A 20,303-nucleotide genomic window follows, 5' to 3' on the forward strand; every position below is an offset into this window, starting at 1 on the left:
TAAACAGCCCCCTAGCCCGAGTGAGCTGGCACGGGTCAGCTGCGGGTGTCTTAGGGTGTGTTTACACTGCAGCTAGACCCTTTCCCACCACCCTTGGAGTGTGATGCTCCCAGCAGCGTCTGTGCAGACAGAAAAGGGGGTGGGGAATGTTTTTAGGTCTTTAGAAGATGCCCCTGAAAAGAAATATTGCGAATGGCTGGTCTGAGATGGCCACAAGGAGAGCAAGAGTTAGCTCCTGTATTGTAGATTCAGTATTACCAACCCCGAACATGCAGCAATCATGTCACGCCCCCAAAACATGCATGGGTTTTTTTAAAAAAAATTCTCCATTTGGGTTCTTCTTACTTGGTTCTTGAGTCTTTAGGTAACACTCTGGTCACATCGTCTGCAAACGTGAGGGCTAGAAACTTACTTTTTAAACTGAAAGCCGAGATCCCCACATTCTAGGGGGGTGGCAGTGGTGCCACTCTCATTACCGTTGAGACTAGCTTACGGTTTAATTGATTTTTCTAAGTGCTCTAATGTCCACATGTTTAAACAGATTTTCTTGAACACTGCTCTGGCTCATGGGGATCCAGGACAGTGTTAGTGATCAAAGTTGAGGTCATTCAAGCGAGCGATTTCTGACATACAGCCCTCCTCAAAAATCACGCGGCTTCAACATTTAAGAGTTGTTATAACTTTCTGTGCACAAGCCTTGGGCTCAAACTATGGCTCTGATCCTCCCCAAACTGATTTCACATGGCTGCTTGGGATTGATCTCAGCTAGTGACTGGCCCCCGCTGCCCCTCTCGGGAAGCAGTATTTTTAAAAGTTAATCCATATGAGGAGAGATTACCAAAACTGGGACTTTTCAGCTTGGAAAAGAGACGACTAAGGGGGACTATGATAGAGGTCTATAAAATCATGACTGGTGTGGAGAAAGTAAATAAGGAAGTGCTATTTACGCCATCTCATAACACAAGAACTAGGGGTTACCAAATGAAATTAATAAGCAGCAGGTTTAAAACAAACAAAAGGAAGTATTTTGTCACACATCACACAGTCAATCTGTGGAACTCCTCGCCAGAGGATATTGTAAAGGCCAAGACTATAACAGGGTTCAGAAAAGAACTAGATAAATTCATTGAGGATAGGTCCATTAATGGCTATTAGCCAGGATGGGCAGGGATGGTGTCCCTAGCCTCAGTTTGCCAGAAGCTGGGAATGGGCGACAGGGGATGGATCACTTGATGATTCCCTGTTCTGTTCATTCCCTCTGGGGCACCTGGCATTGGCCATTGTCAGAAGACAGGAGACTGGGCTGGATGGACTCAGTATGGCCGTTCTTGTGGGGCAAAAGTTGGATCTAAAATGTGGCTCAACCCAAATTGACAAGCCAGGAAAAATCACTTCCCTATGTGCAGTGGCCCGGGGATTCTGTTGCAAGCCAGAGTATGTACAGGCAGCCTGTGGTCACAAGCAGTGGGTGGTTCAAGGTGACATACTGTGGCTCTTAAACCTGGGGGGCTCTGCCATCCACAGACTCCTCTGGAGCAAGGCGAAAGCCCAGCAAACTGTCAGGTTTTGACTGCTCTGTATCACTAGAGCAATGCAAAGCTGTTGGAGTCAGGGGAGATCCTCAGGCCTACAATGGATGTGACCCCGAGTCCTGCTAGCTGCAGCAGGAATCTCTGACACTCTGAGCATACTCACTGCAGTAAAGAAATGCTTTTAAAAAATGACTCCCAGAAAAAACTGTGGCTTGGCCTTAGCTCCAAGGCCCCACGCCTTAGAAACTGCGGTGCCAGTTTCCTGTGCACGCCGTAAAGGCGCATCATAGTCTCTGCATGGTTCCTAAAGGCAGTGACCTAAACGAACACTAACCCCACTCCGCGTGTACTCACTCCGCAAGCCCTCGCTGTATAATTAGAGAAGTCAGCACTGTGTTTAAAGAAATGGAAAAGATCCAGTGTCTAGAATCCCCTTTGGGGTGTGGTTCTGAGTGGGGCTACGCTGGCTGGTACTTTGTGGGCTGCTTTTCAGTCTGCACCGCTCTGCTCTGGCTCTGCCTGCCTGGGACGCACACTCGGGTGTTACCCGTGTAAAACTTCCTTTGTGAAACGAATGCGACGTATGGTCACATGCTGTGGGCCACATCCTGGCTGGCATGTGCCTCTCTGCACGCGCTGGAAAAGAGGCAGCCAGATGGCTCAGGCTGGGGTGAAAATGCCCCGACTCCCCACAAACCTGAACTTGTCAAAGATGTTTTCGGAGTGGATCCCTGGAGAGGATTTCCAGGTGGACTCTGGTATCAGAGGGCATGATCATCTCCTTTTAGTCAGCGTGTGCCTGCTCTGCTCTCAGCCCCACGTCCTGCACAGGCTGCTTATGCTGGCAGGAATCACCTGGGCAGGGGCGGGAGGTGCTGGGCAGGTATCGTGGCAGGGCAGGACACGGGTGCACGGTTACAGCTGCTTTTGCACCAGTAATGACCCCGGTGGGGATGGTGCAGCTGCCAGAATCTAAGCCTGTATTCTCAAATGGAAACCGAGAGTCATCGTCACTGTGCAAATTCTCTGAAGCTGCCCCCCTCTTCCCAAAGCAGGGACTTTCCATCCTCCTGGAGGCTCCAGCCAAAGCTGGCCGTGCCGCTACTCGCACTGTCCGACGGGAACCCTTGGAGGAGAACAGGAAAGCTGTTGTGTTTACTCTGCTTCTCGTTAAAAATCCAGGCCTGGGCAGACTAGCACAGCAGCCTGCAAGCATGGGGTGAGGGGGGCTGCATTAGCCAGCTGGTCTCCCGCGGCCCTGGGCACTTGAGCTTTGCGTGCACCTGGAACGTCCCAGCTTAGCCCTCTGCTCCCTGTAGGCGCTGCGCGGCGAAGGTTACAGGGCGTGATGCGCAGGCAGTAGGGCTGTACAGCCCATCAGGACCCAGCAGCGAGTGGTGACAGTCCGGTGTGGGAGAAATGGGCTGGGGGGATGCTGCTGCTTGAGCCCCAGCCAGGGGGAATTTTTGTGTTCAAAGGCTTGGGAGAAATCCTGCAGATGGCGAAGAGGTGCCCAGATCGGATACCACAGTGATGGGCTTGGTGTAAGGTCTGGAACCGAGGGGAATATTTGCCATGTTACTGTGCCTCGCCCAAGGGAGGACTTGATTTGTATGGTGCTTGGTAGGGAGAGCCCCCCCCCCCCCCCCCCCCCCCCCCCCCCGGTGACAGAGGAGAGAGACACTTTCCCACACTTTAGGCAGCAGAAAGTCCGGTCCCCGGAGCCGAGTTTTGCTGCCATGTGGACGGGTTGCCAGAGGGATCACAGGTGGCTGCTGTGAAAGCAAAATTAACACGTGCCTGAATTCCAAGCTGTCTGCAGTCCCTTGCACACCCCTTCCCCGCCCCCTGTAGACCACTCTGCCCAGGACGTGTCATCTCTGTAAGGACCCTGGGCAGGGTCCTGGGAATCTGTGTATAAAGATGGGCCCCAGCTCTGCTCCACTTTGTCCCGATTTGGGGGAGCCTGTGCTCTGGCCTCTCTGCAGCTTTGGGGGGAGATGGGACAGGAGCGAAAAACAGGGTGCGCCCACATTTTATAGCTGGCCACAATGGTCATTGCTTCTGAGGCCCTGCTCTGTACAGCCGTGTGGATGCTTGTTTCATGTCCTTAGGATCCTTTGGTGCCAATAAGTGTTGTTAAAAGACAGTGGGACAAGGTGAGGGAGGGAATATCTGTTATTGGACCAATATTTGCTGGTGAGGGAGACAAGCTTTTGAGCTGCACAGAGCTCCTCTTCAGGTCTAGGAAAGGAACTCCTAGATCACAGCCAAGTGCCAGGTGGAACAGAGCGTTTAGCATAAGCAGTTGGCACATATTGTAAGGGACCATTCAAGGTAGAGTGGCCCGTTAACACCTCTGCAGTCAGAGGACAAAAAGAGGGGATTAGTGGGTTACAGATTGTTGTAATAAGCCATAAATGCAGCACCTCTGTTCAGTCCATGATTTTTGTGTCTAGCAGAGTAACCAATTTAAGCTCCCAGGCTTGTCTTTTGAAAGTGTTGTGCATTTTGGGGGTTTCCTTTGGGGATGAGGACTGAGAGGTCAGCTATAGAGTGATCACTTTTTGAAAAGTGTGCACCCACAGGTGACAAAGTGTTTGTCTTTTATCATTTTCCTGTGCTTCAGGGAGTGCATTAAAACACCTGGAGCATATAAAGGATGGGGTTATGTCTATTTCAAGTGGATCACTACTTCTGAGTCCCAGTTTCCTCTTCTAGAACGTATAATCCCTTTGTAGGAAGAATGGCGCTGTACTCCATGCATTGCAGAGATGAATGGGTGTTGCCAACTTGCATGAGGGTTGATGTTTTTCTTTAAGCCCCAGCTCCTGGAGTCAGGAATGATGTAAGAATCTCAATTTGGTGGTGGTGGGTTTGGTTTTTTGGTAAGGGGAGTTTTAGCTTTAATGGCTGCAGTGAAAAGTTTGAAAATGTGACTAGAGTGACCCAAAGATGGCTCAGGAAGCAGAAGGCAAATAAAAAGAGCCCAAAACTTAGTAGTTTTGTAAAACAAAACAAAACAAAAACAACTTCATGATTTTTAATCCAATCCCATGAAGTTTGGGGAGCCTGAGTCATGATTTCTAAGTGTTTGGTGCTGGAGATACTTTTCTTCTGCTATGGTTATTTACTGGTAAAAATTCCTCACTTTTCCATAGTGTACTTGTTTAAAGGTAGATTTCCCCAGTTCTCGATTCAATGTAAACTCTTTCTTTCACAAACAAATTGTGTGAACAAAAGCTGAGATGTGATGTCTGTGGTTTTTATATGCTTATGTATCCAGGTTAGTTACCTCTCTCGGAAGTTGTTCCCCTTCTGAAATTAGAGGTTGCAAGTTTCAAAACCAATGTGAGTGTATTACACATGCACACGCCTGTTCTTTCTTGAGCATCACTGACTGGGCCACTGCGGTTAGCCTGTCCAAAATGTTAAATTATATGTTGTCATTTTTAATTATATATAAATGCACTTTTTTCAATCCGTTCCTCAGCTGAACTTTTGCCTCATGTTTTCTATATTTTTCATCTAGTTGGTCCTTTGGGATCTATTTTGAAATTTAGTTTGCACTGGGTTTTATGAGATGCGTCCTAGAAATGATTTCATACATAAATCAATGCATTACGGAGTTACAATAGAGAAAGTAGATATACTGTAAAAAGCTGACCGAGTTTTTTGTGAGCAACAGTTGCATAGCCTGATGCATATTTTTAGATTTGTATGTGATCTGTGTTATTTCCCCTCTTTTGTCCAGTGCTCTTGACAGCTGTCACTCTTACTATTCAGATTATTGGTGTCTCTGTTCAGGATGCCGTCTCTTTTTTGCGATGAATGGATGTGTTTAGTTGAGTCTCAGATATTTCTCCATCAAGTCACAGTGAGAAAACATGACATCTCTTGTTCTCAGGCTCATCCACAAACAAAAGGTTTTTAGTGCAAGGTTAAATGACAGTGAAGAAGCTGCAGTAAAGTTTGACTTTAGCAGGGGAAGGATCATCTACTGAAAAATGTCAGTGTTAACGGGTTGGCATTTGTGCATCAAGAAGTGAAAGTCTAATCTAGTCTAGTTCCTACACGGGCTGTGGGTTAAAGAATGACCAACTTCCGTTCTGGAGCAGGAAATGTGAGCTGATGGTTACTGATGAGTCTTTCACATGCTGTCTAAACAGACTGCGTGAAGTGATTAATGGCGAAGTAAAAACAGCTTTTTGATGTGTGTTACTGCTGCAAGCGGGTGATGGACAATTACTCTTCTGGGTTTGTTTGTTTTTAAATGCGAGCCACCCCGACGTGACTGATGATATGAAATAACTTGTTATATTTGTTCCCTTAATGTACTATTTTGAAAACCCTCAAATCTTTGTGAAACAATCTTTTCTGCAAATTATGTACAATGCGTAACTTTATTCACCATCTGGGGTGATTTGGAAGAAAAGGGATACTGAGAAAGAGGCCATTGGAGTATGTTTCGATTAATAAACGTGGTTGTAAGACATTCAGCAGGTGCAGAAAGGAGGCCATTGGAGAGAGATTGTTGTACTGGGCTGGAAAGTTTGAAATGGAACTCTCCTTTCCTGTCCTCAATCCCATGAACACCCCAATTGTCATTATAGGGCGGCTCATGAAAGTTGGGCTAGTGGCATTTAAAAAAATACTATTTCCTTTTTAGAAAAAGTGTGCCAAAGACCTCGTTCTGAAACGAAATGTAAAGAATTCCATCGATTTTGCAAATGGATACAGGACAGGTCTCTTTGTCGGACTCCTCCAGCCTCCGGAGTCCCTCACTCTGTCTCCTTGATGCATCAATCATTCACTTACCCATTCCTTAAGTCCTCTGTGACTGTTTCCCATGGCAGTACACACCCTGGTGCCCATAAGCTGCATGTTTGGGGGGCTCTTGCTGAATAGGGTTTGGGCAGCTGGACAGGTGAAGGCAGGTTCCACGCAGAGACAAAGCATGTTTGCCTTGGGGTTATTTTCTGAGCTTTCTCACTCTTTGTATCTGCACCCAACCAATGGCAGAGCCTTGCGCCTGCCCGGCTGGGCAAAAAGAGTTTGTTTCAATGGAGTAATGCAGCTGAAGGCCCTGTCAAGATGCAGGCTAGCGTATTTGAAGCCATGTTGTTCCCTAGGAGGCTTCCTAGACTATATTATGGTGGCCACCATCTTGGACGACACACCGAGGGCCTCCTTGGCTTGGCACAGAGAGGGACCTGGAACGCACACAGACCACTGGGTTACAGTCACATGGCTTCAGACGTGCTGGCCTGGATTCAGTGCGGCTCTCAGGAGTGTTAAGCTAACTTGACTGAGAAACACACCCTCTGTCTGTCCAGACACATCCCTTGAGACCATCTCCCTGCTACCCCCCACGTGGTACCTCTCACCCCGTGTCTGTAAGCATGATGCTCACACTCCCTCTAGCTGGCCAAACAAGCTACCCTGGGAGGTACTACTGCAGCATGCCTCTGAGCTGACCTTCCCCTCGCGAGCTCCAGCATGTGGTCTGCAGGTGACGGTGAGGAGAGACGTGGGAACCCAAAGCAGCCCTATCAACCCTGCTGTAGTAAGGGGACACAGGCCCTTGTATTTTTCAGCTGAGCTTAAAAATATCCTCTGTCGGCGCATGTTAGCCAGGAGTAATTTGCTCAGCATTGTGCAAAAGGACAGTAACCAGAGACTGCTTCATCTTCTCCTACAGAGACGCTCCCGATTGCTGCTGCCCTAGCTTGGCACTATCCCCGTGGGCAGCCCTGATTCCTCACATGGCAAAGAGAGATCAACACAGGTGGTGTAGAAAATTGCTGAGCTTTATGGTTTGCTTTGCTGTGCCTGGCAGAGGCTGTGGGGTGGGACCAGACCCTCACGAGCTGTACAGAATGAGTGTTGTAACCGGTTGGGAAACGTTCCTCCATGGAGCAATGTGTGTAAGTTTGTCAGTTTAATGCAGCCCAGTGCCAACACCTGCCATGTCTCTGACTGTGACCCACCGCCGCTCTCTTTCCGTGGGCTGGTCTTGATTCTCCCGGGAAGGAGATAGTGATTTTGTTGCTGAGGTAGCCAAGCTCCTTTGTGCTACAATGTCAGCTGACTCTGTAGAGTTGGCTTCTAGTTGTATAATTGCTTTCGTGCAATTGCTTCTCCTCCACGGTCACAATTCGGGTGGAGCCATCTGCTGATGTAATAGCAAGAGGCTGAATCATTTACACCAGGAGGTGTCTGTGGTTTGCAGTTTAACAGAACTCAGCAAAAAAAACAAAGACTTTTGAAATCTTCTTTCAGGGCTTAAAAAACTTCATCTCCAGCCCTGTTAGATCTGCACCCTTTGATACATGCCGGAGAGCAAAGATATATTTTTGATGCCTGTCTTGCCATCCTACCAGTTTGCAGTTATAATTTGCATCAGGCACATAAAAATACTTCTCTCTAACTGGGTGACAACCTGTAACCGAGGTTCTCCTGGCTCATAGCTCTGCTGTGGGCTAACAGTCAAGTTTGTTTACAAAGACTTGATCTGCATCTTTCGGTTTCCATTTGAAGGCGTTGCTCTAAATCATCTTATGGCTTGTGGCAGCCAGTTGGGTTGTGTTTTGGTGATAAGTAAAACAAATGTGATGTGACTCTGCCATTAACCCAGTGGAGTTAGTCAGCAATATGGGTTCCTCGGCCAATGTGGGCTGCAGCTGATACAGGGAGGCCTGGATGGAGAGTGATTGGATGCCCTTGAAAATGGTGTGCTTCTATCCTTCACTGAAAACATGTAAACTGACCTCAAACACTGTGATTTTGTGTCTATTTCATGCATGTGGGTGGGCAGCTGATGGTGATGCTGTTCAGGGATGCTTGAGAGCAAACTAGAGAGCCCTAACCCCCTCTCCAACCTCCCTGCCTGGCTGGGCATTGCAGAGAATGGAATGGTTAAGGAATCGCACTTCTCACATCTTTGAAAACAGGTAATGTAAACACCCTTGGCTCTTGGTACCGAAAGGCCCAGCCTTGCAAACCCTTGTGAGTATTTTGCACTTGTGCCGGTGGCTGGACTAGATGGCTAAGAGCTCAGATCCGTAGGTGTGTGAAGTTTCCCTGCCTACAGCTGAAGGTCTGTTCTTGAAAGATGCCGGGTTTCCTCAGCTCTCCCTGAGCCCTCCTTGCAGGCCCGAGCCTCGGGGGAACCCTGCCATCCAGGTGCTATAAATAAGAGGGGGGGTGTTACGTCAGGCGCTTTGTCGAATGTCATTAAAATCAGAAGAGACCCCTTAGAGCAGAAGAGATGAGGAAATGCTGGGTTATTTTTAGGAGCTCAATAACACCAATTGCTAGTGCCGCTCAGGTATAAAAGCCTCTCATAAGAAGGGCTTGGGGTTCATGTTTAGACCTTGAAGTCTTTATAATTCAATTGACACCAGTTCCTTTAAAGACGCCCATGCTGGGATGTGCTCTAGAATCTCTCGTTGCTCACTGGTCGTCAGCCACCTAACAAGGAGAGAAGAATTTGGCTCTTGTCAGAGGAGGGTGCGGGGGGGGGGAGGAGAGGGGGATTGAAATAGTTTTGGAATCCAGGCTCATTTCCAGGATTGTTTCCCTTTTGACTCGAAGTGAATCCCTGCACTGCTTCTGCAGGATAAAAGACTCTTACGGTGGCACGAATTACAGTCATCCCCACCGCCAGAGGTGGAGATAGGGGTCTCCGTGTGAAGGCGAATGCAGGCTCAAGCCTTCAGTTTACCATCAGATGGACTGATTTACCTTAATTGGCACTGCAGCAAATGTTGTTGCATGTTCAGAGCAACGTGTTAAGGGCTGGTTTGTTCAGGAAGCAGCTTGGCTCAGAGAAAGTCAGACTCTATTTTTGTGCATGCAGGATATAAAGCTGCAAGCCAGGAAAGTGACTTTTAGGATGTTCTGCCCATCACTCGCAAGTCTTTGGCACGTTGTCACAGAGCATTCTGTTAGACTGAAATCAGAGAGCTGTCCGGGGACGCTAACCAGCAACTTCATTCAGGGCCACTTCCTGCCATCAACACTCAGTCCCAACTCGGGCAGTGACGTCTGAGTAGAGGCTGCGGGCTCTAGCCATAAGTACATGAAGTCAAATTCAGCTCCCATCCGCTCACTCTCATCACACTGCTGTGAGTGTGGAAGGCCATGAGAGCATGGGACCGCTGACACCGTGTGTGTGTGTGGGGGCGGGGGGGGAGAATGAAGGGGTGGGAGGTGGATTTGACTTTCATCCCCTCAGTGTTGCTGTGGTATCAGCAGTGCCAAATCCAAGCATTCAGAAATCACGAGGTTGGCTTGAAAACGGTGAGACATTAACAGCAATGAATATCAGGTTCTTTTTATTTGCTTTCTTGTTCTTGAGCTTTTGGGGGTCCCATTTTCAATCTCTTCTCTGCAATCGTGAAAGCTAGTAACTTTCTTTTGTTAAAAAAAACAGTGTTAATTGAGATTCTCACATAATCACATGACTCCAGGAGCAAGGGTCTTATAAAAAACTATCACAAGACTGGTAATAAAATAAACACAAGAACATAATACAAGAAGTAGGGGCCATCAAATGAAATTAATAGGCAACATGTTTAAAACAAAGAAAAGGAAGAATTTCTTCATACAACACACAGTCAACTTGTGGAAGTCTTTACCAGAGGATGTTGTGAAAACCAAGACTATTACAGGGTTCAAAAAAAGAACTAGATAAGTTCATGGAGGGTAGGTCCATCAATGGCTATTAGCCGGGATGTTCAGGGATGGTGTCCCTAGCCTCTGTTTGTCAAGCTAGGAATGGGCAACAGGGGATAGATCACTTGATGATTCCCTGTTCTGTTCATTCCCTTTGGGGCACCTGGCATTGGCTACTGTCTGAAGACAGGATACTGGGCTAGATGGACCTTTGGTCTGACCCAGTATGGCCGTGCTTATGTTCTAAAATCAGAGGCGTTGGCAGCACTTTGACCGGCCACTGTAGCTTCACAGATCCCTGCCTAGTTAGGGGAAACTGCACAGAAACCCCTGCTACAGTCCACAGAAGCTGTTGAGCGTCTGCGCTGGAGCTCCTTGTCCTGTGGTGGTTCACCAGACCTGCACCAGTCCATTTACGCTGACGGGGCCTCGTCCTGGGAAGTCTCCAGAATTAGGTCTTCCGTGTGGTTGTGATTCATGCAGTATAACACGTCCTGTGTACTTCTCAGACGCTACCCACTTGCGAGAGTGCAGAGGCTCTCTGGCAAACACCTCTGGTTTTTCCAAGTTGCTAGTTTGTCTGGTGGGCTCATCATGTCTACGTCTAAAGGGTTTTGCTGGCATCCGCACACCGCCGGAGCTTGGTGGAATTCATTGAGGGTTGTGTGGGGGGTGACACACACATTTCCAGAGAGCGATTTTGATGGCACCGTTTCAGCTGTTTGAGCTAATCCACAGCGGCATTACTGCACTACGCTGCATGAAAAGAACTCGGAATGGAAAATCAGGTGGGGCAGTTAGACACAGACTTTTCACAAGGCCTCTCCTTTGCCAACCCAAAGCTCAAAGCGCGTACGTGAAAAGCTGTGTGCACTATTCACACGGCATGGAATTCCCTGCTCGCTGACCAGCCACATGAGGCCAGGCACCTCTTAAGGTAGGAAACTAGGGCTTAACCAGCATGTCGACCCTGTGCTAGCCTCCTGCAGGGATGGGGCTGGGAAGCCTGACTCAATAGGTTGCAGAACCGGGTCCCGAGGTTGACGGAGGGGTGTTTTTCTGTTGGCGCACAGTTGGAGGAAACTTGAAGTGAAAGGTGGATATTTTTAAAGTGCTGTGGGAAACTGTTAAGATCTCATTGTTTGTTACTTATCACATTAGAAATTAACCCCAAATGACTTCCTGATTGAGCCTTCCCCAGACCTTGGGGCAGCCTATGCAATGGGCGCTGTTCATCCTCCCACAGCCTTACAGTCAACTTGGCCCCACACGTCCAATTTGTGAAAACCAATCGGAGAGGGATTTAGTTTTGTTTTTAAAAGTGAGTGGCAATAGTTGTGTTTGATCAAATGGAAAACCTCCCGGGGACCCTGCAGCCCTTGAAAATGAAACTGACTAAACCAGTGTGAAAAGCACTTAATTGATTTCAGTTACCCACAGTGGGGAAAACTGCAAAAAAGTAAATAAGGAGCAATAAATGGTGAGATTCACGTTGGATATTTAAAATTCTTTCATTTTAATAATCAGACTTGTTAGGAATAGGTCAACTCATTTTTATTTACAACACATGATATAAGTTAACAGCAGCCCATTCATAAACTGAAAAAAAGGGGGAAAAAGCAATATAAACCAGTATTTTATAAACTTGTTTTATATACATAATAAAGCAAGATTTTACAGTGTAAAACATATCTTAAAAGTTAGTGCCACTTGAGATAAATTGGTACTACTGCCCTAGGCAACTGAATTTATTGAGTGTTCTTTTTGACCGCAATCCTAAAAGAACAAATTGAAGGATCCGTTTTAATCTTACTGGCCACATGGACCTTCCAGTAATGTGAATTGGAGTTATTTGCAGGTGTTAAAAGGAAATAATATCTCCTTATATTCAAGCTGATGAGATGTTATTGATATTGATAGAAGCTAGTTAAAAATGAGTAAACAAAAAACATAAATAATAGCAATTTTATCCTTAAAATAGCATAATCAGAGGTATTTAATTTGTGAGCGCATAGAGAAATGTTAAAGAAAATAAGTTTCTAATAGTTCTCTTTTTATGAAGGGAATGGTGTACTAATTTTCTAGTGCCATGGCTGGCAAAATAGTTTTCCACAACACATTGCATCGTTGGAGCACATGCAAATTGTATCGAGTGTATTTCAGTTTTAATCATATGACACCACTTCCTTTTTTGTGCTTAAGCAGCAGGGCCGCAGCACTCTTCTTATACAAAATGGCATTTCTGCCTCTTTGGTTGCAGTTTTTGGGAAGTATCCTTTGCTTGCTAGCAGATCAGATGTATATACTGAAACAAAACTCTACTCTAAGGCGTAAAGCTAAATTCCTTCGTAGTGTCAGCAGGTGCAACTCCATGAGATGCCAGAGAAGAAAATACTCCGGTGTCGCAGGCCAAATGAAAATGGGATCTCAGAAACCATGGAGATGGGTGCAGTATGAGAACCAAAAGAGACACCCAGATAGGCAGCCTCTCTTTCCGCCGTAGAGGGAGGCCAGAAACAACTGTTGAGCTGGTCAGGAGAGGAGGAGGGAATTCTGGCCCAAATTCATCAATCCTTAATCGGACTAAATTCCCCTTGACCTCAGTAGGAGTTTTGCTTGAGTAAAGATGGTGGAAGTTGGCCTTTTGTTAGTAATGTGGCTACTGCCTTATGGACATGGGGACAAAACCCTGGGCAGTGTTTGGCCTGATCACTCCCTCAGGTATAACGCTATTGGATACTTCAGTGCAGTCTCCTTAGAGTGTTGGATGTTTGCTTTAGCTGTGTATCTTCCTGTGTCGTGGCATCACTTGTCTTTTTAACATCCCCAGCCCCAAATCTTAATATGAGCATGTTTAGTTTAAAGACTAAATAATGGCATGTAACAATGACGTTAACCCACTGTTACATTTAATTAGCTCTGTCTGCCAAATGGAATCAGGATACCATGGTTTACAGTGATTACATAATACGTAACGTGACTGTGTCGTTGCAATTGCTTGGAATGACTTTGTGTCTAGAGCAATGCAGGGTTTGAATTTACAAGCAAATCCTTGAATTTCTGCAGATTAATTCTCCGTAAGAATTTGGAGAATGCCAAACCCTGCACAAGCGGGAAATGCTGCGCTAGGAAGCACAAGTAAAGGTCCAGCTATTTCTACCAAGAGCCTATCAATGTCCTCCTGCCACAGCGTGTGTGAATTCGGGAGAGTCAAACCGCAGGTGAAGTGCGAGTGTTTGGGGGTGTGACGTGCCTGGCCTTGTTGAGGTCTCCACCCTCCCAAGGGCTGAGTGGCCTCTGGCAGGGGTGCAGCTCCTGAGGGAGTGCAGCAAATGTCAGGAGGTGCTCAGGGTCTCCCGGGATCAGGCCCAAATGGGGGTGAGGAGAGAATTAAAGTTCCCATCCTTCAGGCTGCTCTAGCTCATGCTGCACAGAATGGTCCCAGGATCGTGTGAGCGCAAGGTTCGTTTAAAGCCGACTTTGCACCCCACTTCCATTCGGAGTCCCATCAAGTGCTCATTGGCGGGTGCCAAGGATCTGATCTGGGACAGTCCATCTGATACGGCTGGTGTTCCTGTTTCTCAAAAGTAGTGTTTCCAGAAAGACGCTTCGAGGTAGTTCGTAGCCAGCCAGACAGTCCTGGGGCCTCTGGCTGATTGCCAAATGTCAACACAGTGTTGCCAACTTTCACTATCAATGGTGTTTTCCTTAAAGGCCCAGCTGCTGGAGTCCTGTGATTATGTGAGACTCTCAGTGTTCATTTAAAAAAAAAAAAAAAAGTCAGTCTCTGTATGATTGTAGAGGAAAGCTTGAAAATATGACCCCAGCACACTCTAAAGACTTGGAAACCAGAAGGCCAAGAAAAAGAACTTATTATTTATGATATTTTTTTTAAAAAAACTCTCAATATTGAAGCCAATCTCATGATGTTTTAGGGCCTGTCTTGTTTAACATTTGGGGTTGTCAGTCCTGCAATTTGTGTAGCATTCTCAGTGTGTTCTGCACGGCAGTTCAGAAATGCATTTGGGTCTGATCCGGTGCGGTGCTCAGCACCCACAGTTCTGTGTTTGAAAGCAAAATGGGAAGTTGTCGGTGCTAGAAACGGCTCGTGCTGAGGCCATTTGTCTCTGAAGCAGAAGCTGTTCTCTGTGAGGCTTTTTCACAGGGCAGTTGCTGGAATTTTGATGGTCACATGCAAAATATAAGCTGCTGAATGCTTCACCTCTCATTCTTTGTAACAATTCTTCTCTTGGGCCTGACCCTCTATGCCTGGCTTAAGAGAAACTGCCTTGAACCTCAATGGGATACTTTCCTGTAGGATGGGCTGATGGATCAATATTTAATTCACAGTGAAAGTTACATAAAAGTGTGTCACAACCAAAACATTCCGATGAGTCTGGAGTAAAGTTTATTGCTAGTTGAAAATAGTATGTTGAAGCTTCACCTAAACATGCTACTTTTGTGACGTGGGTTATCTCAGGTAGATGCGTTTTTAGTTCCAGACTGAAATGGAATCGAAATCACTGCAAAGACTAAGGAAACAGCATCTGTGGAGGGGCTGTTGAGTGTTACACTTTTCTCCTAACTCACGAGCAGGGTCAAGCTAATAGACGGAAGTTCATTTTTCCATTCATCGTGATCCTGCCCCATCATCTATTATCTTTGAAAAGAATTGGGTATAAAATTAAATTTTCCATAGCTCCTGTGATAAGTGTCTGATAATTGCTTATGAAATCCAAAGCCTGGGCTGGAACTGGAGTAAATTTTCCTATTCATTGCTTTTTTTGTCCCCCTTTTTTGGCCTTTGTTCATTTTTGGTGCTCTCTAATCTGGCTAAAGGAAAAGCAGTGACTAGCACAGTGGTTTTACAATACCGTCACAGCAACGCTGTGGGCTAACACAGGAGTTTACCTAAGCCATGCTGACTCCCAGAGGTCTCTGCCAAAGGGGTCGAATAAAAACACCTTGGCAAGGATAAAATAATAATTTGTTTTTTCTCTTCAGCAACTGCAATAATCTGAAAAATAAAAAAGGAATGGCCTTAAACGGCAGGCAGTAAGTTGTAAAGCTGTATCTTCTGATAGAGGAATTTAGTATGAACGTGACGAGGCTGCCATATGATTGAATATGCAGCTGTTATCAATTAGGTCAGGGTTCGGCAACCTTTCAGAAAGGTGTGCCGAGTCTTCATTTGTTCACTCTGATTTAAGGTTTCGCGTGCCAGTCATACATTTTAACGTTTTTAGAAGGTCTCTTTCTCTAAGTCTATAATATATAACTAAACTATTGTTGTATGTAAAGTAAATAAGGTTTTTAAAATGTTTAAGAAGCTTCATTTAAAATTAAATTAAAATGCAGATCCCTCTGGACCGGTGGCCAGGACCCGGGCAGTGTGAGTGCCGCTGAAAATTAGCTCGCGTGCTGCCTTTGGCAGAGATTTTACAATCACTCTTGCCATAAACTGTCGCCTTACAGTGTGTCTGGAGGTGTGATTTATTGCTAGGCATTTGGGTTTCAAGTGTTGCAAGGGATTATTGTGTTGATCTTCCTTTCCATCCTGCAAGATTCCTGGTTAGAGCTCAGAACAGCTGGTTTGCTGTCATCTTGCCAAATGGCAGGCTTCCAGAGGCTGCGTAAATCTCGCATCACATAACGAGCCTCAAACAGAGACAGCTCAAGCGACACTGAGTGTCGGAGTGTCATTCCAGCAGGATTGTTTTAGACTAGTGCAGATGAACTACTACAATGGTAAATACCTTTAAAACCACCACCGCTAACCTGTCCAGGCAGCTTGTTTTCCACGCTAAAGGGAGAGAGGGCGTGTGGACTGGGGCGGCTAGCGCTTAAAGCAGTCAGGACGATTCGGTTGTGTGGCCATGGGCATGTCACTGAACCGCAGTTCACCCTGTAGGATGTGCGCAGTAATGTTCACCTACACGGCAGAAGGATTGTAAGGTTGATGTAATGAGTAATTCATTGGTACCGTGCTTTGAAATCCTCAGGTGAACATCGCTGTGGAAGGGCAGAGTGCTGTGAGTCACAAATGTGATTTGTTAAGGGCTCCCGGCGTAACCTGGATTCGGTAGCAGCCAACTTCAGGGGCAGAAGTGGAACTGATGACTCTTGTTGGGGAAGTGAATGTCAGTTCTTGGCTGGGTGCCTCAGATGCAACATTTGCAATTTTTTTCACTATCTGTTTTGTTCTGCTTTTATTTTCCTTCAGGAAAAAACCAAAGTGGTTGAACCCTTGGACTACGAGAATGTGGTCCTGCAAAGGAAAGCCCAGATCTACAGCGATCCTCTCCGTGATCTGCTCATGTTTCCGATGGAGGATGTGTCTGTGAGTTTGTGCTGGCTCCTTCTAACGTACAAGGCCTAATCCACCCCTCCGCTAACCCCCTCTCACGCTGGGGAACCCCCTTCAATTTCAGTGTCCACTTCTACACTGATTTCAAAGGTGTTACAGCCAGGTCAAATGGGAGTGACCAGGCCTTGAATCAGGCCCAGAGTATTTATTATTTTCACTGACAATTTATATGGGCCCAATTAACCATGAAATCTCGTGTTCTATCCCCCCTCCCCGCAGATCTCGGTGCTAGGTCGCCAGCAGAGGACTGTCCAGTCTACGGTGCCAGAAGACGCTCAAAGGAAGGCTCAGAGTCTCTTTGTCAAAGAGGTAGAGTGCAAAGGCCTTTGACATGCAGCGTTGCAGCGCCTTGTCCTTCAGGGGAAATGCTCTCCAGGTGGTGCTGCAGCTAATGGCAGATAAGGCTGCAAGTTGCTTTGCTGGCCTGTCTGTGACACAGGGGAGCTGTAACTTCAGGCCTGGAGGAATAACTCTTTTTCCATCTGGCAGCTGCAGTTTATGAGCCACCTGCTGCCCCCAGCTGTGTGGGGTGCAGTATGCACCCCCAGGCCTTTAATGGGAAGGGGAAAGGCAGAGGCTTCACTGCTTCCGCCTGCCGTGCCTCAGAGCCGCTGGAGAGGCTCCTGTGTGTGCATCGGCAGGAACGAGACTGGGGAAGGGAGACGCCCGAGAGCAACTGCTCTGAGCAGCACCAAATGGAAAATGACTCCTGGGTTGCTCTTGACCCGGCAGCAACTCCTCTTCGCAGCTGCACTGTGCCCTTGAGAGTGCCGGGGGGAGGGCGGCGAGCCCGGCCGGGGCCCCGCTCTCCCCGACCGGCCGGAGCGCCACGGGGAGGGCGGCGAGCCCAGTCGCGGCCCAGCTCTCAGGCCGGAGCGCCCCGCCATGCCGCCCCCCTCCAGGTGGGCTGGTGCCTGGAGCCGGCCCTGAGCAGAGGGAGATGCTGGCTGGCTCTCCGAGCGGGAGAGCTGAAGCCAGAGGGCCAGAGAGGGCTGAGCCTGCCAATGTCTCCGGGCAAAAGCTAGGAGCAAACCCGGGAGTCGGGACAGAAACAGGGCGGAGGAGCCCCCCAGCTAGAGGGACTGGGCTGAGGCATAGCGAGGTAGCTGCACCAGTCGTGCCATGGCCTGCCACAGGAGGGCAGCCCAGGAAGGGCTTGTGACATGGTGGAGAAATTGTGCAGGTGACCGGCCCCTTGGAAGAGAGAAATTGAGGCGGGGACCTCTTGCAGAGTCACCCTGAGGCCAGGAGGAGGCGCTCTGAAAGCAGCCATCCTATCACATGGGTATCTAGGTCTCAAAGGAATTCTGTGGTGGTTAGTTTCCCCAGTCCAGGATAAATGAAACAACTCCTCGAAGTCTTTGTCCAACCTACTGTGTATGTTTATTACCTTAATGCCAGCCTCAGCGTCTCACTAGTAGCTCTTCATTCTTAAGAGTTGTGCATGTTTTTGCTTAGCATGCTGTGATTTCAAAGAACATGCCTTATTCTCCTTACAGTGCATTAAAACGTACCACTCGGACTGGCATGTGGTGAACTATAAATATGAAGAATACTCAGGTGACTTCCGGATGTTGCCATGGTAAGTGTCTCTCTTCTGGGATGCTAGGAACGCTTAATAACCTTGCTAGACTGTGGTTCGATCAGGTCTAAGTTTCAGCTTAGAAAAGAGACGACTCAAGGGGAAATGATAGAGGTCTATAAAATCGTGACTGGTGTGGAGAAAGTGAATAGGGAAATGCTGTTTACCCCTTCACATATCACAAGAGCCAGGGGTCACCCACTGAAACTACTAAGCAGCAGGTTTAAAACAAACAGAAGAAAGTACTTCGTCACACAATGCACAGTTAACCTGTGGAACTCATTGCCAAGGGATGTTGTGAAGGTCAAAAAGTATAACAGGGTTCAAAAAAGAACTCGATAAGTTCATGGAGGATAGGTCCATCAATGGCTATTGGCCAACATGGTCAAGGACGCAAACCCATGCTCTGGGTGTCCCTAGTCTCTGACTGCCAGAGGCTGCAACTGGACATCATTATGGATCACTCCATAATTGCCGTGTTCTGTTCTGTTCATTCCCTGTGAAGCACCTGGCATTGGCCACTGTTAGAAGATAGGATACTGGACTGGATGGACCATTGGTCTGACCCAATCTGGCCGTTCTTCTGACATATTGTTATTGATCCAACAATCCATTAATATTTTCTTTTCCCTGGTGTTTGCCCCACCCCTGTATCTTCTCATGAGATTTACTTGCCCTTTATTTAGGGTTTGCAAGCCAGAGGTCTGTGTCACTCAGACTGTATCAGGGAACTGCAGAGACATTACAGGGGTTCGTTCACTGTCAATGTACAAACATCCTCCTTCCATCAGCTGTTATGACAGGAAGAGCCTAAATTCAGGAATGTGGCAGAATACGTAGCTTCAGTGCAGTCTGCTCATCCCGAATCAGGAATCCCATTGTCTCTGAATGCTGACTGTCACAGCATGGTCCTTGCTCAAGTCAATCCTGCTTGTGCCTAACATGGTGGGGAAATACCAGTCCTGGGGAATAAGAATATCGCCATCAACACTGGCAATGCTGAAGAGAGCTTTGTGCATTAAAATGCCAGCCCTGTGCGTTATTCCAGCCAAAGGCTAATCTCGTTTAGTGCCTCCATCTTCAGTCAAGCACATGCATGCCTGATTGATGGGTGGTTATGTGCTGGGTGGGGCCAGTTTTGCCCCCCTCACCTCTCAAACTGCTTCAGACAAAGCTCTCGTGGTACGCTGACAGCCTCTTCTTGCTAATTGACTCCTCTGGGGGGGCAGGCTACAAGAACTGGGGGGCAGCTGGCTTTGCCTGCGCTGTGAGTGGTTTTGAGTTTGAAAAGTTTTGCTGTCCAGAATTGAGACAAAAAGTCAAAATCTGGAAATTTTTGTGAACCAAAAAAACTGGAAAAAAATAATTGGTTCAGGTGGATCAAAATGTTTTAGTTCTGGAATTGTGAACATTTTGTTTGTTTCAACCTTTTTCCTTTTAACCCTTTTCAGTCTAATTGGCTTAAATTTTGAAACAGAGAGTCATTCTGAACCGGAAAACTGGAATTTTTCACTTTGAAAATGTCCAAAAGAGATGGCTTGACAATTCAACATGTTTCTGGTCAGGAGGTTCGTCGGAAAGTAGGGTGACCAGATGTCCTGATTTTATAGGGACAGTCCCGATTTTGGGGTCTTTTTCTTATATAGGTTTCTATTACCCCCCACCCGCTGCCCCAATTTTACACATTTGCTGTCTGGTCACCCTATCGGAAAGGGCCTTGTCTTGCAAACAGGTTTGGTTTCCACAAATTGGCATTTTTCGATGAAAAAAATGTTGTCAAAAAATTCCCGACCAGCTCGATGTTCAAGAGGTCTGCTCCATGCAGGTGGTGTGAAAGCCATGCACAAGAGGATGCCATTGGTGCTTGAATTACATTCAGTTTGCACATGTTCTTGCTATCTGATCTTTGTTGGGTTTTGCAAAATAAATGATGGGCCGGCCCCTTGACTCATGCAAACCAGCAATAACTGCACTGAAGTTGGCGAAGTTACACAGTGTAACAAAAACCAGAGGAAGAAGCCACCCGCCTCCAGCCCCTGTGGATAAAACACTGCTTGCCTTGCTCACACAAGAAGTGCCAGTGACGTAAATGGGACTACACAAGTGAGTAAGGCAAGCAGGATTTGGCTCTATAAAGGCTATG

The 20,303-nt window shown here is 47.1% G+C and overlaps 1 protein-coding gene across 1 annotated transcript in view; it reads left to right on the plus strand.

The window, feature by feature from the left end:
- The window catches only part of DOCK11 (dedicator of cytokinesis 11), a 120,894-nt gene that overhangs the window by 16,993 nt on the left and 83,598 nt on the right, over window positions 1-20,303 (plus strand). Inside the window, exons 2-4 of the mRNA XM_065410821.1 lie at window positions 16,435-16,551; window positions 16,798-16,887; window positions 18,078-18,160. Of these exons, the coding sequence (XP_065266893.1) occupies window positions 16,435-16,551; window positions 16,798-16,887; window positions 18,078-18,160 (290 nt within the window). The remainder of the gene's footprint in view (window positions 1-16,434; window positions 16,552-16,797; window positions 16,888-18,077; window positions 18,161-20,303) is intronic.

This window comes from Emys orbicularis, chromosome 9, assembly GCF_028017835.1.
Source record: "Emys orbicularis isolate rEmyOrb1 chromosome 9, rEmyOrb1.hap1, whole genome shotgun sequence".
NCBI lineage: Eukaryota > Metazoa > Chordata > Testudines > Emydidae > Emys > Emys orbicularis.